Source organism: Petaurus breviceps, unplaced genomic scaffold, assembly GCF_028583685.1.
Source record: "Petaurus breviceps papuanus isolate PSGF00001 unplaced genomic scaffold, PetGlider_PUasm1.0 220, whole genome shotgun sequence".
NCBI classification, from domain to species: Eukaryota; Metazoa; Chordata; class Mammalia; order Diprotodontia; family Petauridae; genus Petaurus; species Petaurus breviceps.
In genome coordinates this window covers 3403767-3425446 of record NW_027185876.1, presented here as the reverse complement: position 1 = coordinate 3425446, position 21680 = coordinate 3403767, and the positions used below count along the sequence as shown (strand labels likewise).

The 21680-nt window shown below is 40.3% G+C and overlaps 1 protein-coding gene and 1 pseudogene across 1 annotated transcript in view; one reads left to right on the top strand and one right to left on the bottom strand.

The window, feature by feature from the left end:
* The window catches only part of CLCA2 (chloride channel accessory 2), a 55349-nt gene extending 34983 nt beyond the window's left edge, over nt 1-20366 (top strand). Inside the window, exons 11-14 of the mRNA XM_069094563.1 lie at nt 6630-6900; nt 8618-8788; nt 11501-11737; nt 19588-20366. Coding sequence (XP_068950664.1) covers nt 6630-6900; nt 8618-8788; nt 11501-11737; nt 19588-20030 — 1122 coding nt within the window. The 3' untranslated portion in view covers nt 20031-20366. The remainder of the gene's footprint in view (nt 1-6629; nt 6901-8617; nt 8789-11500; nt 11738-19587) is intronic.
* Nucleotides 16967-19555, bottom strand: LOC138166046 (tropomyosin alpha-4 chain pseudogene; annotated as a pseudogene).
* Nucleotides 20367-21680: the final 1314 nt, after the last annotated feature.

Genomic DNA, 21680 nt, shown 5'->3' with positions numbered 1-21680 from the left:
TTGAATATTTGATTTTAAAACTTTCAATTCCAGATTCATTCCCTTCCTTCGCCGTCACCCACCCCCACTGTGAAGACAAGCAGTTCAATATAGGTTGAACATGTGTGACTAATGCAAAACAACAACATAGTAGATATATTGTAAAAGACTGACTACACTTCCCTCCCTCCCATCCCACCTCCCACCCGCTCCAGTCTCCACCCTGATCCAGTCCCTTTTCAACTTCCCTCTCCCCCAGCCTGGCCTCTCTTACATCATTCCCCCTCTCATCCCCTTCCCCCCCTATTCTCCTGGAGGGTGTGATACCCTATTTAGTGTGTATTTCACTCCCTCCTCAAGCCAGATTCAATGGGAATAAGGTTGACCCATTCCATTTTGCCTTCCTATTCTTCCCCTCCATTGTAACCATTTTCCCTTGCCTCTTCTGTAAGAGATAGTTTACCCCAATCTGTCTCTCCCCATCTCCTCTCATTATATTCCTCTCACCTCTTAATTTCACCTTTTAAGTATCATCCCTTCCTGTTAAATTGGTCCTGTGCCCTCTATCTATGTATACCTATAAACATATATACACACATTCACATATGTATTCATATGCCCTCATATATAGACATATATATTTCTAATCCCTTCAACTACTGAGAAAAGTTTCATAAGTTACAATTATTGTTTTTCCATGTAGGAATGTAAGTAGTTCAACTTTAATAAAGTTCCTTATGATTTCTTTTCCCTGTTTACCTTCTCATGCTTCTCTTGCTTCTCGTATCTGAATGTCAAATGTTCTATTCAACTCTGGTTTTTTCAGCAAGAATGCTTCAAAGTCCTGTATTCCACTGAATGACCATATTTTCCCCTGAAACAGGATACTCAGTTTTGCTGGGTAGGTGACTCTTGGTTTTAATCCCATCTCCCTTGACCTCCGGAATATCACATTCCAAGCCCTTCAATCCCTCAGTGTAGAAGCTGCCAGATCCTGGGTTATCCTGATTGTGTTTCCACAATATTCAAATTGTTTCTTCCTGGCTGCTTGTAATATTCTCTCCTTAATCTGGGTATTCTGGAATCTGGCTATAATATTCCTAGGAGTTTTCTTTTGGGGATCTTTTTCAGGAGGTGATCGGTGGATTCTTTCAACCTCTATTTTGCCCTCCAGTTCTAAAACATCAGGGCAGTTTTCTTTGAGAATTTCCTGGAAGATGATTTCTAGGTTCTTACTTTGGTCATGGCTTTCAGGTAGTCCAATAATTTTTAAATTATCTCTCCTGGATCTATTTTCCAGGTCAGTGGTTTTTCCCATGAAATATTTCACATTGCCTTCTATTCTTTCATTTGTCTGGATCTGTTTAATAGCATCTTGATTTCTCATAAAGTCATTAGCTTCCATTTGCTCCAATCTAATTCTGAAGCAATGATTCTCCTCATTGAGCTTTTGAGATTCTTTTTCCATCTGGCAAATTTGGCTTTTTAAAGCATTCTTCTCCTCATTGCCTTTTTGAGCCTCCTTTGCCATTTGAGTCAGTCTGTTTTTTAAGGTATTATTTTCCTCAGTCAGGCTGTTGACTCTCATTTCATAATTTTCTTGCATTGTTCTCATTTCTCTTCCCAATTTTTCCTCCACTTCTCTTATCTGCTTCTTATGGTCCTCTATGGCCTGTAACCAGCTCGTATTTTCCTTTGAAGCTTTTGGTGCAGGAGTTCTGACTCCACTGTTTTCCTCCTGTTCCATGCCTTGCTCCTTGTCCCCAAAATAAGAGTGTAATGTTGGAATCTTCTGTCTGCTTTGTTTCTTTTGCCTGCTCATTTTGCCACTCAATTACTTGACTTTTGGGCTTTTTGCCACAGTAGGACTCTGCCACCATACAGGGGGGCTTTCGTCCCAAACGCTGAGGTTTTCTCAGCTGCCTGAGGTATTAGATGGGTCCCCTCTCTGAGGTCTCACATGCTCTGGCAAGCTGAACACACACCCCAGGACCTCCACCCTAGACTGCAATCCAGATCCAAGCAGATTAAAGCAAGAGCGATTACCCATCAGACTGGTGCTTGGTCCCCCTACACTCTGCAGGCCAGGAGCTGAAGCTGTCACGTGACACTGGCTGGCTGTGCCAGCATCTCAGCTGCTTCTCGCCCCGGGGGTAAAAGCCATGCACTCCCACTTACTGGTCCCAAAGTCCAGACTGCACTGGCCTCTCACTTTGTCCTCCGCATCTATGTGTTGATAAATCTGGAAACGGCCACAGCTGCTGCTGATCTGGAGTCCCTTCTGCTGCGGCTGGTCGGGCCCGCCCTGGGGCTAAAGCCTCAATGTGGGGCTGGGCTCAGCTCCCAGAGCATTGAGCTGGATTCCTGCTGGCCTGCCAGGCTGTCCTCAGTGGGAGGTTAGCTTCTCTGTGTCATTCTATGGGTTCTGCAGCTCCAAAGTTTGTTTAGAGTCCCCTTTTTACATGGATTAGGGAAGGTGGAAGCCGGAGCCACGGGAAGGTCGTGCTTCTACTCCACCATCTTGGCTCTGCCCCCGATTCTCTTATTCTTACAGGTTTATGTTCTGTGGACTTTTGTACTACTTTTTTTAGTTGGATATAAGTACTGGGATATAAACTGACCATGTGTAGGTTTATTAAAAACATCCTCAGTAAAATTCCTGTAGAAGACATAACAATAGGAATGATATGTGCTTTATCCTGTTCTCATTTTGTTTTGAACCTCTCAGACAAGTCTTTACATTTTGAGAGCTTTTGTTTCCATGTGGATTGGAAAGTATGAGTATTTGGCACAGCAATGTCTACTAAAAAATGCTTTGCTTTGGTTGTTTCTTTTTTTTTTTTTAAGTCCATGTTATGCCCGGTGACATGGGCAAAAGTTAGATCGATGATAATGGTCCAGTCTTAGCATAGCTTTTTGGTTGAGTCCCTCAGGACATTTTGTGCTCTGTATTTGTTTGTGTACACACACATATATGTATATATACACATATGTGATCATATAGAATTGTATGTATGTAGTTGGTGTGTGTACACATGCATGCATGTATTATACATGTGTGGTTTGCATATATAAACAAATGCATAGATATGTAATTACAGAAGAACATTGTATTTAAATAGTTATGTATATAATTGTGTATAGGTATTCTGTATATAATTAACAATTTTAATACAATCAATTCTCTTTGTTAATATATGTATTTTATTTTCTGCATTTAAAAACATTATTCTGAGAAGAGGTTCACAGGTTTCATTGAACACTGCCAAACACTATCATACACACACACACACACACACAGATTAAGAATCTCTAAATAGACCGTGAAAGGTGATACATCCTTGAAATGTCTCCCTCTTGTAATATGTCTATATGGTGGTGCCAAAGGGCAAGAGTATAATCCAGATATGGAATTCATTCTTAAAATCCAGATTTAATTTGTTTTAATCCTGGATCAGACATTAGCTTTGGGAACCCAGGAAAAGTGTTCAACTTCCATGGACTAAGACCTTTTGCCTTTATAGGCAGATAAATTGTGTTAGATAATCTCAAAGGTCTATCTTTGGTCTAGAATTTTCTGACCTTATTACTCTAAGTAACAGTGTTTGCCACATTGCCCTGGGACACAATTCTTTTGTGACAATGGGAAAATACCTGTTGAGGAAATGTGAACACCAGCTACATAAGCTAGTTTAGAAAGATAGTAAAAAAAAAAAAAAAAGGTTCAGTGGTTTATCTCTTATCTCTTGCCCCTGGCTCAGAGCATCACTTGATGCCTAGTTTGAGATCTTATCATGCATCCTGAAACTCCCAGTGTAAACTAGTGATCTCCATCTTCCTGTTTTGTATCAGTAACTGTATTGTGCCCACAACTGACTAGATTCTGGGGCAATTGGATATGGGGGAAGTTTTGCAGCAGAAGAAAAGTAAATCTATGAGGATTCCAAAAAATGAATAAAAACAGAATGAAAAACTAAGAAACATCTTCCCACAATTGACTTACTTTGCTGGTGGCTCTAATTTCCTCTGATTTGATAATATAATTTTCAATTAGCTAAGGGCCTTTCCAGTTCTAAATCTAGGATTTGAATGCTGGATTTCAATCTCAAGGACTACTTCAAAATGTCCCAGAATAAAATTGCCTGAAAAAAAAAAGAGGAAAAGCTTTATGGAGCAAGTGATTCTGGGCAATAGGGATCAGAGGTCTGGGAAGGAGTTGGGGATTTAGGCTCCATACAAAGAAGCCTCCTATGAACAAGGGCTGCAGAGTGAGCTGCCATGGAGGGAGGTCTTCAAGTGGATGAAGGATAATCATGTTGGCGGATGGTGTAGAGGGGAGTCTTGGTCAGGTACAGATTGTAATAGATAGCCCTGGAGCCCCCTTTGAACTCTGGCATTCTCTAATTCTGAGACCCCAGAAAATGCTAGCATTTCCTTCTAAACTGTTTCATTGTGTATGAATACAGAGAAAAAGAATTGTTAAACGGGGGAAGGATGTTCCCTGAGTCCCCTATATGGAATCACAAACCAGCGCAGATTAGAAATCAGAAAGCTAGGATTCTAGTCCCAGGAGAGTCCACTAATGAACTGAGGAAACACCATCTCCCTTAACCTCTGTGGGCCTCATTTTCTTCATCTAGCAAGTAGCGAGGCGGCGCAATAACTAAAGCCCAGGGTCTGCAGTCAGGAAGATCTGAGTTCAAATCTGATCTCAGACACTAACCGTATGATCCTGGGCAAGTCACTTAACTTCTGCCTGTCTCAGTTCCCTCAACGGTAAAATGGGGACAATAGTAGCACACCCTGCCCCCCCAGGGTTGTTGGGTGGATCCAATGAGAGGACATTTTTAAAGCACTCAGCATAGTGCCCGGCAAGTAAGTGGGTGCTAATGCTTGTTCCCTTCCCCTCCCCTTATCTGTAATAAGAAGCATGGATAAGAATATTTCTAGCAACAGCTAGTCCATGATTTTATAGCTTTTCAGATTTTATTCTCTTTATGTGACTAGACTGTACTTTTCATGTTTCTGTGACAAGTTCCGCTTAGGAAATGGTCATAAAAGTAGAAAATGATATGACCTAAGCTATTTGAGAGTGTTCTGGACCTGTAACTTCATCAACATTGGGGAGCCCTGGTATGAAAGCTCCTTGCAGCAATGAAGATCTGCAACTTATGTGTAACAGTGTTGTTGTTATTATTATTATTATTGCTTTTTGGAGGGCAATTAGGGTTAAGTGACTTGCCCAAGGTCACATGGTTAGTTTTTGTGTTAAGTGTCTGAGGCTGGATTTGAACTCAGGCCCTCCTGACTCCAGGGCTGGTACTCTATTCACTGAGCCACCTAGCCATCCCTTAATTACTTTTAATAAACAAAAATCCATTTTCTCTCTTATTCATGTCCCCTTGCCATTGGGGGAAAATAAGAAAAAGAAAAAAAAAACCAAAGCATTTATTTATAAGGAAAAATATATAATCAGGGAAAAAAATTCATTACCACATTGATTTTGTCCAAAAAAAAAAAAGTATGGTCTCATTCTGGATCCTGAGGCATCACCTCTATGTCAAGAGGTGGACAGTATGCTTCAGCCTCAGGTCTCTAGGATCATGCTTAGTCATTGAATGCAATTTATTGTTTTAAAGAGTTGCGGTAGGTATTAAGAAGATAAATGACTTTCCCTTGGTCACATGTCTAGTGTATCAGAGTCAGGCCTTGAACTCAAAACTTCCTTACTCTAAGGTTAGCCTTTTATCTACCTTACCATAGACCTGTCACCCCATCCCCTTCTAATTATCTAGAGTAATCGAAACCTCAGAAGGTCCTGATTTCCACTTGTGGCCTTGGAGACTTTTCTCCAAAGCAGTCTAGACAGGCAAAGAAGATTGGAGAATTGAACAATGTTCTAGGTAACCAACTGTCTATATTAGACTATAAACTCCATAAAGTAGAGTCTAAATATTATCTAAACTTTTCTTCTTCCCCAAAGCTTAGCATAACACTTTGCTCACAGAAGGTGCCTAATACATGTTTATGAAATTGTATTATAGTCACTTAAAAGTGTTTGTTGAGAAAATGAATTTAATCAGACATTCAAGATCAAAAATTGAAACTTCCTCTCCACCTCCACTCAATGTGGCTATTGGGGGTGAGGACTGTTTTAATGGGGTTTCCAATGCATAGAGGATGCAGAAGAGAATGTGGTTTGTCTTACTTGAAGTATACAAACTTCTATTCATTCATTCATCCATTCATTCAATAAACATTTGTTGATTTTATTTCAATCAGTTTTTTTTCAGTTATGGAAAAAGGATTTTTAAAAATCATTTTCTCCTTGGGCATTGAACAGACCATTTCATGTTTGTGAAGTACTTTGGACTTGGAGACAATTATAAAGGAAATCATTTTCTGCAAGAAACATAAATGAATGATGAACACTTCCAAAACAAATATTGGGTGCAGTTCCTTATGGACTAGACTCAAAAACGAGGAGGTGAATTATGCTGTGATCACCATGGAAACATAATCTGGTTATTCTTTAATAGGAATTATTATTTAGAAAAATCTTTGCTGGCACATTTTTTTGTCCTCAAACCTTTAGGTAGGTGCCATGTTAGTGTTGTGGTTTTCAAAGCCACCCTTTCTTTGTGTTTCAGACTGGCTACTGGACTTGCCTGCTGAATAACACTCACAGCTCTCGGCAAGCCCTAAGAATGGCAGTGAGTTCTCAGGCCTCAGATGACGCTGTGCCACCAGTAACTGTGACAGCCCATGTGAATAAAGCTGAAGTCCATTTCCCACAGCCTGTGATCATTTATGCAGATGTGAAACAGGGGTTTTATCCTGTTCTTGAGGCTAATGTGACTGCTGTTATTGAACCAGAGATGGGAGAGCCTGTCAGGTTGGAACTGTTTGATGATGGAGCAGGTAACAAAGAAATGTCACGTTATTTTTTATATTTTCCAAACAGTTCTCTTAATTAATCAGTCCATTAGATTGTAAGCTCCTTGAGGGTAGGGACTGTTTTGCTTCCTTTTGTATCCCCAGTGATTAAGCACTTAATAAATGTTTATTGAATTAATGAATTGAATCAACAAGCATTTCTTAAATGCTTATTGTGTGCTAGGCACTATTCTAAATACTGGGGACAAAATTCAAATAATGAAACAATCCCTTCTCTTAAGAAGCTTACATTATTATATGAATGAACAAGATAGGAGGTGAAGATCAACACTGAAATAATTTTTAATACTCCTCTGTGTAAATTGTGTTATCTTATTTAATATTCCTAGGCTATCAAGTCCTCACATATTACATAGCTACAGGCCAAATTTACACAAGGGAAGCAGACTATGTATTGGAGACAGAGGGTGGTCCAGGACTCCAATTTATCTATTTGTACATGGGGAGTAGGGTGACAGAATGAGCTGGTTTGGGCCTCCTTTCTCAATAATCCAGATTTCAACTTCTCCATTAGCCATCTGGATAATTTTGGCATCTACCACTGTCACTATGCCAGGTTACACAGGGCTATCTGGGCTGAGAGAGGGTTCCTGCAGTGCTAAGGGTCAGAAGCTGGCTCACTTGGTTACACAACATGCCTATGCCTCCATACTCTCCCTCAAAACACTCTTTCCATCAGTGCTGATCACCATTCCTCAGTGATAGAGTGGTTGGCCTTCAGAAGTTGCTATGGCTGCAAAAAGTCATGATGCTACATCTAACCTGGGCCTGAGACTCCCTGAACTTAGTTAGCTAGCCTGATCCTCAGAGAACAGATTCACACTATCATTTAAGTGATCTTGCACAAAACCAACTTCAAGACGACTAGACCCAATCGCCCCCACCAAATGTACTCTCTGATCCAATGCAACAAGCATTTTTTAAACACCTGCAAATTTCAAAGCTCTATGCTAAACACTGAAGCTATAAATATAAATGAAAGATAGCATCTTCCCTAAAGAACTTACAATCTCCTGAAATAATTCCCTCAAAGAATCAGATTTGCAGAGCAAAACAGAAATTCATTCACCAAAACTGTGATAACCCTAAAGGGTGGGAGCCACAATAGCCTTGGACGATTTTTCCAATTGTTTCTACTTGGTCCTTTTTTGACTTTTCTTCCTGGCCCCTCGCCTCACCACCATTTGCAGTTTTTTCCAGGATATGTTATTCAAAAGCTACATATCACTTCTTCCTCTTAGAGGCAGCTAGGCAGCATAGTGGCTAGATTGCTGGGTCTGGAAGACCAGAGTTCAAGTCTAGCCTCAGACACTTACCAGTTCTATTTCTCCAGGCAAATTACACAATCTCTAATTAATGCTTGTTACCTAAAGTGCTTTCCAAAGCTTAAAGTTCTATGTAAATGCCTCATCATCATCATCATCATCATCATCATCTTTATTATTATTATTAATCTATTACTTACTACCTAGAGCCTAGAAGGCAGACTTTTTTTTTTTTTAACTTGGTCATTAAATCATCAAGGTCAGGGCAGAACTCTACTCAACATAAACTCAACATAGTTCACATACTGATAGAACAGTCCTGTCTATGTGCCTTGTAATAGCTCTGGTGTCACAAATCATTAGCAGTGACTTTTGGCAATATGTCATAATCCTAATTCTGATTTCTTTTTATGCAGGTGCTGATATTATAAAAAATGATGGTATCTACTCGCGTTATTTTTTTTCCTTTACTGTAAATGGTAGATATAGCGTGAAAGTCCATGTCTATCAAGAAAGCCACAGCAGGAGACTGTCCAACTCTATTCCAGGAAGCCATGCAATGTATGTTCCAGGTTATATAGTAAACGGTAAGAAATTTGGCGCTCAGAGCCATGCTCATGGGGATGGAATACGTTGGGCAGTAACAGGTTTCCGCTTCCTACAGGTCTTTAGGCAATGGCGGGTGACTGCTTGTCAGGAATGTTACAAAAAGGGATTCTTATTCAAATTCTAGTTGGACTTAGATAGCTGATCCTATGAAGCAATGCTGTCATTTGAGTGGCATTTTATGTGTCTTATCTTTGTGTGGGTAGCAATTTTGTCAGAAGTTTGAGGTTTCAAAGCAGACCAAAACTTTGGGGTATTGAATTCAAGCAAAATGTCTCAAGTACCTCTGGCATCTCTCAGTTTCTTTGGTAATGGGAAGCAGGAAGAGGACATGCACTAATTCCATCTCTCATTCCCAAACCTCAATTCTGTCATCAGTTTTGACTGTCTCCTTGCTGATGAATAGCTAAGCAAATGTGAAAATGTTGTTGACCATGGAGAAAGCCAGAACATGGTCACCTAAAAAGGAGCTCTCACTAAAGTAGCCCATAATGGTTTGAGAAGCATTTTGGAAAAGTGGATAGAATGCTGACTTTGGAACCAGGATGATCTAGGCCCAGGTTCCCGACTCTGACACATGCTGACTCTGTGACCTTGGGCAACTCACTGAATCTCTCTGTTGCTCTGGGCAGTTCTCTAGGACTAGAAGTTGGAGAAAGGGTTCTAACCTGCATTGGTAAAGGGGATTTCTTCATCTGGGGGTTCCCTTTTTCCAATGGAATAGCAGGTCCAGTTTCTATCCTCAGAGTATGTATTATAATTATCTGGGTTTGTATGCTAGGCTATTAGCTCCGCAAGAGCAAGGAACTATGTTTATTTAACTTTTGTATCTCCTACACTGCATGGGGCCAGGACTCTGCCCATAGCAGCCCCTTATAAAGTTTGTTCAATGATTTTTTTTAATGAACAAATAAGCCACAAACTAAAAAGTCAGTCTCTAGATAAAGAATCTGTACAGTTCACAGGATCACATCCTTGTTCTATGTTCTTTCCTTCAAGGAAAAGCACTGTGACAGTATAAGAAATACATTTTAAATCATCACCATTCCTAGTAAGAAATATAGGCTAATTGAGGGTACTATGGAAGCCAACTAGAAACAGCTCAAGAGCTAATTGTTAAAATTTCAGCATGAGCATTTATTTTTACCTTAGAAATTAGCACATGCTAAGATCAGGGCTTGATTTATTGTAGGCTTTTTTGGCTATCTAGACTAAGTGATGAACCAAATGCAGATTAAACTTAAAACTATATTGTGAGGGGCAGCCAGGTGGCTTAGCAAGTAAGAGCACCGGCTCCAATGTCGGGATGACCTGGGGATCAAATCTGGGCTCAGATACTCAGCACCACACCCAGAAATAACTGGCCGTGTAACTTTGAGCAAGTTACTCAACCACAACTGCTTTAAAAAAAAAAGTATATTGTGAGCATATTTTTCCCCTTGGAGAGCTGGTTGTTAAAACACCAGCATATTCCTGTTCAAGGTACTTGTTTTAGTTTACGTTCTTGTATCAAAATTTAAAATTATTTAAATCAACTTTTACAAGATTCTTATTCTTTGATTTTCACTATCCTGTCCTGACAAAGTCATAGGTCTTTATCATGTTTCTGCATTTGGTAACTAGAAAGGCAATTTAGTAAAACCTTTGGTATATACATATACATATATGCATACACATAACCACAGAGGTATACCACATAGATAGGCATACATATATGTGTGTGTGTGTGTGTGTGTGTGTGTATTATATCTATGTGGTATAGTGGAAAGAGCAATGAATTAGAATTTAAAGGACCTGGGTTCAAATCCTACTTGTGTTACAACTTGTATGACTTTGAGAAAATCATTCAACCTTTTTGGCCCTCAGTTTCCTCATCTGTGAAAAAAAAGTGGGGGAATTGGACTTCATGGCTTCCAAGGTTCCTTCTAATTCCAGAGATCGGATATGTGCTGTTTCTTAGCAAAGAACTAAGAGGTTTCAGGTGGATTTACATCAGTTTTATATATATACACATATATATATATATATATATATATATACTTAATAATAGGGATGGAATGTACAAGTAACTTAATAAATTACCTTAATAAAGAATGTATATATATATGTATATATATATACCCACACACAAATACACATACATATATATATAATATGCAATATTAATGTCTTCTTGCAAATATCTGTTGTACAGCTGTGTCCTATTCTTTGTGACCCCATTCGGGGTTTTCTTGGCAAAAATACTGGAGGGGTTTGCCATTTCTTTCTCCAGCTCATTGTACAGATGAGAAAACTGAGGAAAACAAGGTTAAGTGACTTGCTCAGGGTCACAAACTAGTAAGTATCGTGAGGTCACATTTGAACTCAGGTCCTCCTGACTCCAGGCCTGGTACTCTATCTGCCACACCACCTAGCCAACCCTTAACTTCAAGTCATTTGGATAAATGTACTTGGGTCCCATGCAATAAGGTAAGCTAGATGTTCTATGTACTTATTGAATTTCATATTAGGAAAAAAACTAACATAAATAACAAAAAAATTTTAAAATAACACTAGCAAGAAATAATTGAGAAGATAATGGTCCAACTCAATCTGCAGAGGCAGAAAGGGCATTGAGTCTTTTCTAATTCCATGACATTTTCTTTTAATGGAAACTGAGTCAAGTGCTATTTGATCTGGTTTTGTCACCCCAGGTAACATTCGAATGAATGCTCCAAAGAAGTCTGCAGGTGATGGTGGCATTCAAGGGCAAAAATGGGGCTTCAACCGAACAACATCAGGAGGATCCTTTTCAGTCCTGGATGCCCCAACAGGTCCCCATTTGGATGTGTTCCCACCCTGTAGAATCATTAACCTAGAAGCCATAAGGAAAGAAGAAGAGATTATTTTATCCTGGACAGCTCCTGGAGATGACTTTGACCAAGGCCAGGGTATGTATTCACTCCCCCACTTGTTTCTCTATGAAATGGCATTTCTGTGACTAAATCCATAATGTAGCTAAAAAAATAGCTTCGTGACTTGTAACTTTAGTAATAGGTTCACTGCATTTGTTTGTTGTACAGGGAGCTGAGGTTTAGAGATCTCTGATCTACAATTCTGTCATCAGCCTCTTAGGTCCAGAAACTGAGGGGCAGAGACAGAGAGATACATGCATATATATGCAGGGGAATAATAGATACATAGATATGTATTCACAGATAGGAAGATAGATGAGAGAAAACAATAATAGGGAACATTCAACTTGTATAGAGCTTATTATGAAACAGGCACTGTGCTAAGTATATTATAATTATTAAAGAGATAGGGAGATAGATAGATGGATACAAAGATAGACAGAGAGAGATAGATAGACAGAGGTAGATAGGTAGATAGGTAGGTAGGTAACTAGAACATTTATTAAGCATTTCCTATGTTCTAAGACCTGTACTAAGCACTTGGGATAAAAATCCAAAGAGAGAAGACAAGACCAGGAATTTACATTCTAATGGGAAAAGGCAATCAATCAATCATAGGAAGGAGGTAGTGGTTCTTTTAGGAAGGAGCCTGGAACCTTGGTTCCTGAGAATCAAATCAATAAGTATTTGTTAAGCACCTACTGTGTGCCAGATACTCTGCTACAAAGTGGGGATACGAAGACAAAAGTGAAAAAGTCCCTGTCCTCAAGAAGCTGATATTCTAATGGAGAAGATACATATATGTAGGCATATACACCACACACACACAATACAAGCTAACCTGGGGGAATTGGGGAAAGGCACTAGTGGCTGGGAGGGACCAGCCAAGCCTCGTGCAGAAGGTGAGACCTGAACTGTCTTGAAGGAAACTAGAGATTCCAGGAGTCAGAGGGGGAGGAAAGAGAGCATTCTGGGCATGAGAGACAGTCTGGGCAATGCCATGGAGACAGGAGATGAAGAATCTGTGAGAAATAACAAGGTCAAATAGGGGAATCATGTGTAACAAGACTATAAAGGTGGCATGAGGCCAAATAATGAAGAGCTTTAAACGCCAAACGTAGAATTTCGTATTTGATCTTAGAAATAAAAGGAAGCCAGTGGAGTTTATTGAATTGTTGGTAAGCCATAACGACTTTCCTAAATCAAGGAACTCTTCCTTATGGTCTATACTTGGAACAGCACTCATAAATTCCCCTACTCTTCCTGTCCCCACACCTACCCCACTCTCTTCTTCCTAGATTTCATGTTGACCTTGAAATATTTATATGAACTCTTCCTCATTGCACCATATTTCTCAGTGCCTTTACAACTCAATTCCCCAATCTGTTTTCTTTTTTTTTAATGTTTATTTTCATCATACTTTAAATAATCTGTTTCCTGATTCTACCTGAGATGACTTTGTATCTCCTTTATACTTTGTGGATTTTTGTTAACATGAAATCAAAAAGATAACTTTTCTTGAGCCTGTGCCCATCTCCTATTTTACTTTGTGTCCTTCACGTGGATTCTAGAATCCTCTATGCAGTCACTGTATCAACAAACACAGTAACCAGCCAACATCATAGGGCTATAGAACTGGAAGGGACTTAGGAATGATCTATAGAACCTATTCATTCGATGGTTCTGAAAGAACAACCTTGAATTCTCTCTGTTACAAAAAGCTACATACCATGAGTAGGCATCCAGGTTCCATGATCCATGTTTCTGTCAAAAATATAAGCAGTTAAGTCTTCAGATTGCTGTTTTGAGGTTCAGTATTGCTACCATGAATGATATGGAGAATATGGTGTGACCACCTTCTCATCTCCAGATAGGAGGTGGACAATTATTTTTTTTTCTTCCTTGCAGTAATGAAGGACTCTATTAAAACTAATTAGAAGTTTACACTTCCCTTGCTAGGAGGAAATTTGCTTAAATATCCCTCCAGATTGCCTACCACTATCTTCAGCCACTTAAGAAAAAAACTGGGACCAGACCTATGTGTTCGTTGCTATAGAGTGCTGTCAGTGAGTAGATTCCCCCTATCAAGATAGATGAGCACCTCTTTTACAACTTGTAGCCTTAGAGCCTTAGCTGGGAGGTTAACCTTAGCATAGGGTCACAAAACCTAGTATATCTCAGGGGAGGACTTGATCTTGGTCTTCTTGACTTCAATCTCATCTTACTCAAATTATTATCAGCAGTTTTCAAACTTTTTGGTCTCAGGACCCCTTTACCCTATTAAAATTACTGAGGACCTGAAAGGGGTTTTCTTAGTGTGTGACAGATAGATAAATAGATATTTACCATACTAGAAATTAAAGCATATTGGTATTATTATGAAAATAGTTTTAGTCTTACAGATCTCCAAAAGGAGTTTTGGGGTCCCTGAGATATCCCTAGACTACACTGGGGAGACTACTATTCTGCACCATGCTCCCTCTCATCTTCAATCATGATACCATATGAAAAGAGGAGAAATAAGGTAGATTCGTGACACAAAAGGGGAAATTAATAGATAGAAATAAAGGAGTAATTTTCCAAAGATGGAGCCTTATAGTTGTCTTCAACACTGGTCAGTAAGAGACTGCATCCCAAAACATTGCTTCATGAGAAGGATGGTTAAAGAGAAAGATTAGTTTATTCAATGCCATAGACATTGAACTGCAATAAAGGCAGGTCACATAACAGTCACATAAGCTGGTCTTGTAATAGTCCACCAAAGTCAGGCATGTTTAGTTTGATGATTCACTAGAGATGAGAATGGTCATTTTGCCAAGGGCAACCAAGAAATATTTTGAAGATAGTGTCACCATCTAGTGAACAAAAACCCATTTACCATGAAACATCCATAAGGAAAAAAGTTCAAAGTGAGCCCTAAATTGCTTTCAGAGGGAGTGGTATTTACAGCAACCCTGGGTTGACTATGTGGACCTCCCAGAGGGCTATAATAAGCCCCTCCTGCCCCCCCATTTGGCAAAAGTCACAGACTTCTCTTTCCCTCACTGCCCTGGATGAGCCAACTCAGTGGAGAACAGACCTAACTCAATGACAAGTACAAAAACACACAAGCTTTTTCACTATCTTTGATATTGATGAATCAGGCTGTTGACTGTTCACATGCAGCTTCTTATCCAGGTCATTACAATCATAGGAAATTTGGCTTTAAAAAAACTCACTATTAAAATAAATGAACATTTCACATATCATCAAATCCCAGGATTGGAAGACACCTCAGTGGTCACTTAGTACAATCTGTACCTGAAGGGTGTCCTTTACAACATGCCCATCAAGTGATCACCCAGCCTTTCCTTGAAGACCTCTAGGGAGAGTGAGCCCTGATCAGAGGCAGCCATCTTACTTTCAGACAATTATCATTGTTAGGAAATTTGTCTTTAGCCTCAGTCTGGTTCATTCTAACTTCCAACCATGGCTCCTCATTTGGCCTTCTGGGATCAAATAGGACAAGTTTAGTCTGTCTTTAATCTGACAGTCCTTCAAATACTTAAAGATATCCATCATGCCCCTGCTAAATCTTCTCTTCTCCAGCATAGACATTCAATTGATCCTAATAAAGAGTAGATTCAAGGTCCTTTACCATCCTGGCCTCCCCCCTCTGGACAGTCTCCAGCTTACCACTGTCTGTCCTAAAATGTGGTCTCCATAAGTGACCACAATAGCTGCTGTATGACCAGGGCAGATTTCAGCAGGATCATCACCTCCCTGCTCCTAGACACTGTTCCTCCTTTAATGCAGCTTAAAATTTTACGGGATTTCTGGGCCAATTCACCACACTATTGACTCCTGTTGACCTTGAAGTCCACTAAAATCAAATGCCTTAGAAATACTGAAGGTCAAAAAAAAAGAAAGAAAAGAAATAGTGAAGATCTTCCCTTCACCCAATCTTTCTGAACCTCTAATCCCCCCAAAAGATCCCTAATTACACAGAACAGACTGCTATGTGAATTATCTTAGTTAAACTTTAACATCTTCAGGGAAATGTTTCACAGCTCATTATTAGAATATGTTTCTTTTGGTTTCAACTGTAAAGTTGTAGATAAAAGAGAGAAACTCAAATAATTTTTTATAAAGGCAGCTTAAGTCAATACCAAACATGACCTGGATATAAAATTGACTAATGAAAGTAGCTGGAAACCAGTTTTTTCTAGATGGATGTTTGCACTCTAAAGTGAAGGACAGCTTCATTTGATTTCCTCTTGAAGTGGAAAATGAAAGAAACAATAGCCTGCTTGGCAGGGGTCTCCCAGCTTCTGCTTGAAGATTCCCTCTCCAGGGAAGGAAAACCCACTACCTCCGAAGGCAGAATATTCCATAGAGGGATAGTGCTAGGCTTTTCTTTACATAAACAGCTAGAGTGCCCAGCCAGAAGTCAGGAAGACCTGAGTTCAAACACTTAGTAGCAGAATGTTGGGATTTAGAGTGAGAGGATCTGGATTCAAATCCTGATTTTGTGAATACCTATTACCTATATAAATTTTGGTAATTCACTTAACTTTCTCATTACTCAAATGAGAAGATTGGACTACACCTCTGAAGTGCCTTCAAGCTATAAAAATATAATCCTCCTTCTCACCTAGTCTTTTAAAAATTATGTTTTTGTGGCAGCTAGGTGGCACAGTGAATAGAGCACAGCCCTGGAGTCGAAGACCTGAGTTCAAATTTGACCTCAGACACTTAATACTTACTAGACATGTAACCTTGGACAAGTCACTTAACCCCAATTGTCCTGCCTTCCCCCTTCCAAAAGAAAAAATAATAATGTTTTGTTGATTTTTTTTATATAATTGTCATCTCTACTGGTAGGTGATTCTGGACAAGTCAATTACCTTCTCAGTGCCATTTAGAAATGCTATATAAGTCTCTAAGTGGCAGAATATTCATATTTTGATAAGTTTTGGAAGGGGATTTTCCTTACCTGGAGTACCTTATGCCAATAAATTCACAGGTCCAGGCCAAAAGAACAATATTTTTTCATTTAGTAGTTCTTGCAAAAAATTTTATACATATTACCATATTTGATCTTCACAACCACCCTGTGAGATAAGTGCTTTCTTGCACCATCTTTCAGAAGAGGAAACCAAGGCTCAGACATGTTGAGTGACTTACCCAGGGTCATATACCTAGAAAGTACCTGAGGTAGGATTCGAACCCAGATCTTTCTGAATCCAAATTCCAGAACTTTATCTGCAATGCCACAAAGCAAACTTTTTTGTAATAGTTTATGTAAAAATTTATTTGACCAAAAGCTAGAAAAAGGTGATGCTATTTCATGATACATTTGGTAAAGATCTAAATGAAAAGCACTGGTTTCATTCGATTTCACATTTCCTAATGTGTTTCTGGGTAGTGTGATACCTAAGAAATAGGAATCAAGACTGGGATTATATGCTAGAAACAGGTCATTTTTAATCCCAACTGTGAATTTGAGTCTTCACATCTGTTTCACATTGCGGTGGAATAAGGAATGTTTTAGCGCTGAGCTGTACACAAGGAAACAGGTACTCTTTGATTCTCTGAATCCAGTTAAATCAGAAGGTTTTTGGTCTTTTTTAAGTTGGTCCCAAAAATAAGGATTAAAATCCCTCTGAAACAGAAGAAACAAGATCTTCCATTTGCCATACTATGTCAGTCTAAAATAAAATCAAGACAATTCAGATTTTATTTCTCCTTAAGTGACAGTGTGGTGCCTTTAGTCTTGTATTTCTAGTCAACAGGTCTGTGGTCATAGAAGGTGGCATGGAAAAGGTCTGGAATCGATGGGAAACACTAACTAGCATGCTACACACTGCCATATTAATTTCCACGGAACTGCTGGCTGACTTTGTTACTGATGCTCAGCCATAAAGAATCAGGGAACAGAATGAACATCATTCCTTATTTGGAATGAGATTTTCAGTTGCTTTGCAGAAGTCAACTCCTAAATGAGAGAAGTTGGTAAAGTACTATACTGGCCCAAATATAGGCTGATCTCACCTAAAGACCTAAAATGAGATCTCTTTTAAAGGAAAAAAAAAGTCTTGGTATACTGTGAAAGTAACATCAATTGGAGGCCACATTTGGGTTTTAATTCCAATATTTGGACCAATACAAAAAGAGAACCTTAAATGTTCATCCAGAAAAAATCTAGATGCTGTTGATTATCTTTTAAAAATATGCAGTGACTTCTCTCAAAGGACGTTTGCCCTGCAGTGTGGAGTTTGAGGAAGAGCCACAATAATTAGGCCATTAAAATAATCTTTTCACTATGAATTGGAAAGTCCCCACCCATTTTATGAGATGGTCCCCACCCTTCTGTAAAAAAGGCTCAGGGTGACATGGAATAATACTTGTGTTCTTAAATTAACCCAGGCAAGATGCTGGAGCTCTGTTGGGTTTCCTGATATTGCCTAGAGCAGGGATGGGGAACATGTGGCCTGGCCACATGTTGCCCTCTAGGTCCTCAAGTGTGATCCTTGACCCTCTAGATCCTCAAGTGCAACCTTTCCACTGAAGTGAAGTTTGGATTCAGTCAAAGGGCCACACATGAGTACCTAGAGGGACCATGTGCCCTCCAGGCCTAAGGTTACCCACCCCCTGGCTTCTAGTGTAACAGAATGCCCCCATTCTTGGAGATTTGGGCCTAAATTGAATACCCTGCCTAAGGGGAGATGCAATTTAATGATTAAAAAAAAAAAAGCCCAGCTAGAAGCTTTAGTCTACGGTTTGAAAGGAGAAACCAGATTTAAGTGGTGCCCAAAGCCTCTCTGATAACAAATATTGATCAGGTATTCATAATTTAATTGATATTTCCAGCAAAAAAAATGCAATAATAGAAGAAACTTCTTACAAGAGATGCAAACAACATGGAGTTCTTGAGTTTCTGGCAAACACAATTCTTCTTTTGTGATTCATATAGAGTGGAGTTCATTTAATGTCTGATCCAGTGTCTGAGTAAGCCCACGTTCTCTTCTTTGGCCTAGGCAAGTTTTTCTTCCAGGCCATCAATGGTCTTTTCCAGTTTGGGAACGGCTCTTTCTGCAAACTCAGCCCTGGTCTCAGCCCCTTTAAGTTTGTCGTACAGAAGCTTGATTTCTCCTTCTTTTTCAGAATCTTTCCCAGGGGCAGCCTCCAGGGGCTTCATGTGGCTACACTTTACAGGCTACCTCCTCATATCTGCCATCAGCCTCCTCCAAGATATGCTTGGCTTCTCTCAATGGCATCTTACCAATTTCCATTCTCTCTTCATCCTTCATTGCCCGTTCTCAATCATCCCTATTCCTCTCTCACTCTCATCAGCTGCCTCTCTGCCTCCTCTAGCTACTGCAGGGCTCTGGCCAGACATAGCGAGCTGGATCAGTCCATTTGGGGCTGCCACATCTCCCCTTCGGCTTTTTCCTGCTGCTCTCCCACGCTCGCTGTCCAGCTCCTGCCACAGGCTCTGGGCTCTGTCCTGAGCTTCATCCGCCTGCTGCTACAACGCTGGATTTGTCTTTTCGTCGCCTCGAGGGAGTTGAGGCCGGCCACCGGGAGGAGGGGGATCGGGTCACTGGGCAAGGGGAGCCTGGGAGCGCTGGGGCTGACGGGACTGGAGCGGCTGGTCTGCCCTGGGAAGAAGAGCCGTGGTCCTGGTTCCGGTGCCCACGCCTCCTTCCCCCAAACATTTTTCAACAGAGATCCTACTCAGATTGATGTAATGAGTGCAATTGTTATGTTACATTAGATTGTAAGTTCCTTGCGGTCAGGGGCTGTCTTTTGCCTCTTTGTCTCCCCAGTGTTTACTATTGTATCTGGCAAATAGTAGGCATTTAAATTCATGTTTATTGATCGGTTGGTGTTTCTAATTTCAGCTGCAAGTTACGAAATCAGAATGAGTAAAAGTCTACAGAAGTTAAGAGAGGACTTCAGGAACGCCATTTGGGTCAACATTTCTAAGCTGACCCCTCAACCCGCAGGCTCCAGAGAGACGTTTGTCTTTACGCCAGCGCTCTGGACCAAAGAGCTTCAGCAGCAGCTGGATGGAGAGGCTGGAGAAGGCGACAGCATCTACTTAGCCATTCGAGCTCTGGATGAGGCCTCTCTGAAGGGGCCGGTGTCCAACATAGTGCAAGCAGCCCTATTCGTCCCCCGAAATACTTCTTCGGTGACTGCTCGAGAATTTCTTATCCTAAAAGGTGTTTTAACAGCCGTTGGATTGATAGCGACTCTTTGTCTTATGCTATTCGTGGCACACTGTACCTTCAGCAGGAAGAAGAAATCAAGGAAGAAGAACAATCGGACAAAACTATTGTAAATAAAGGTCAGCAGGCAATCGGTTATCTGTCAAATTGCCTGGAGACAGAAGCCTTGGCATTGTACAAAAGCACACCCCCAATGAGGCATAGGAACAGAACCTGCGATTTCACTAGTCTAGGGAAGTCCTAGCTGAGTACTGGGGCAGGTCGGGAAGTCTCTGCAAATTGTGGTCTGAGAGAGCTACCTAGAGCACGCAGAGGTGGCGCTTACCCAGGATGGGCCAAAGGAGCTTCTCACACTCAGGTCTTCTGACTCCGAGACCAGCTCTCAGACCACTGTGGAACACTGCCTCTCTTGCCAACCATATGAAAGTAAAATAAAAATCTTACTTGAATATTTCAAGTATCTGGGATTTCAATTAATAGAGAGGATGTCTCCTCTATTTACATAGATCAAAGTGCCCTTCTACCTTGGCAATTTTAGAGTTGCTGTGGCCAAAAAAAAATCTGTTACCCTGAGGTCAAACTGGTGATGACCACCCCCAGATTTAGTGAGGCTGATCCTCAAATGATGGGTAATCACTGAGCTGACACTTGAAGCCTTTTCAGCCTGGTGTAGGGTCACTCACTGGGAGTAAACTTTGAGAACCCAGATTTGTCTCTGGTGTAATAGGAAGGTACTGGAATGCCCTAGTGAAAGTAACTCAGTCTAGGGGAAATGCACTACAGTCTTTGATAATATAGGAACCTGATTCTGAAACTAATTTCATAAAAAATGCTTTGTTAATACTCTTAGTTTGGATAAAAATCCTCATGGAGGAAGACTGGAGGTACCTTAGTAATAATAATAAACATATTAAGAGGACAGCTAGGTAGCACAGTGGATAGAGTGCCTGGGCCTGGAGTCAGGAAGACTCATCTTCATGAGTTAAAATCTGGTCTCAGATACCTACTAGCTGGGTCACCCTGGGCAAGTCACTTAACACTATTTGCCTCAGTTTCCTCATATGTAAAATGAGCTGGGGAAGGAAATAGCAAACCTCTCTAGTATCTTTGCTAAGAAAACCCCAAATGGGGTCATGAAGAGTTGGACACAATTGAACACAAACCTTAAGCTTATTCTTCCATAGAGATATGCTCAGGGAGAAGGGGACTTGTATAGGAATTATATGTGATAGAGCCACACAGGAGGGAAAATGTAGGAAATAAAAATGATAAGTAGCATTTATATAGTGCTTTAAGGTTTCCAAAGCACTTCATATTAATAATCCGACAATCCTGTGTAACAGGAGCTATTATTATCCCCATTTTACAAAGGAGTAAATGGAAGCTGGCAGAGGTTAAGTGACTTGCCTAGAGTCATATGGCTTTTAAGTGTCTGAGGGATTTGAACTCAAGTCTTCTTAACTCTAAGCCCAGGTTCACACAACTAGGTTAGTATCCGAAGAAGGATATGAACTCAGGTTTTCCTGGTTCTGTCTAGCATTCTATCTACCACACCACTTACACGAGGGGATATATACACAGGAAGCCTGAATCTCAGTTTGCTCAGGCAGCCAGCTTCTTCTGTGTCTAAGCTAACATCCAACAGTAAGAGGCTATGTTCACATGACTGCAGCCCAGTCCTTTAACACCTTGGGTACTGTGAATAGCAGGCCCTTTTCCTACAGGTAAGTAGGCCTCACCTCAGCAGCCTCTGTCCTATGCAA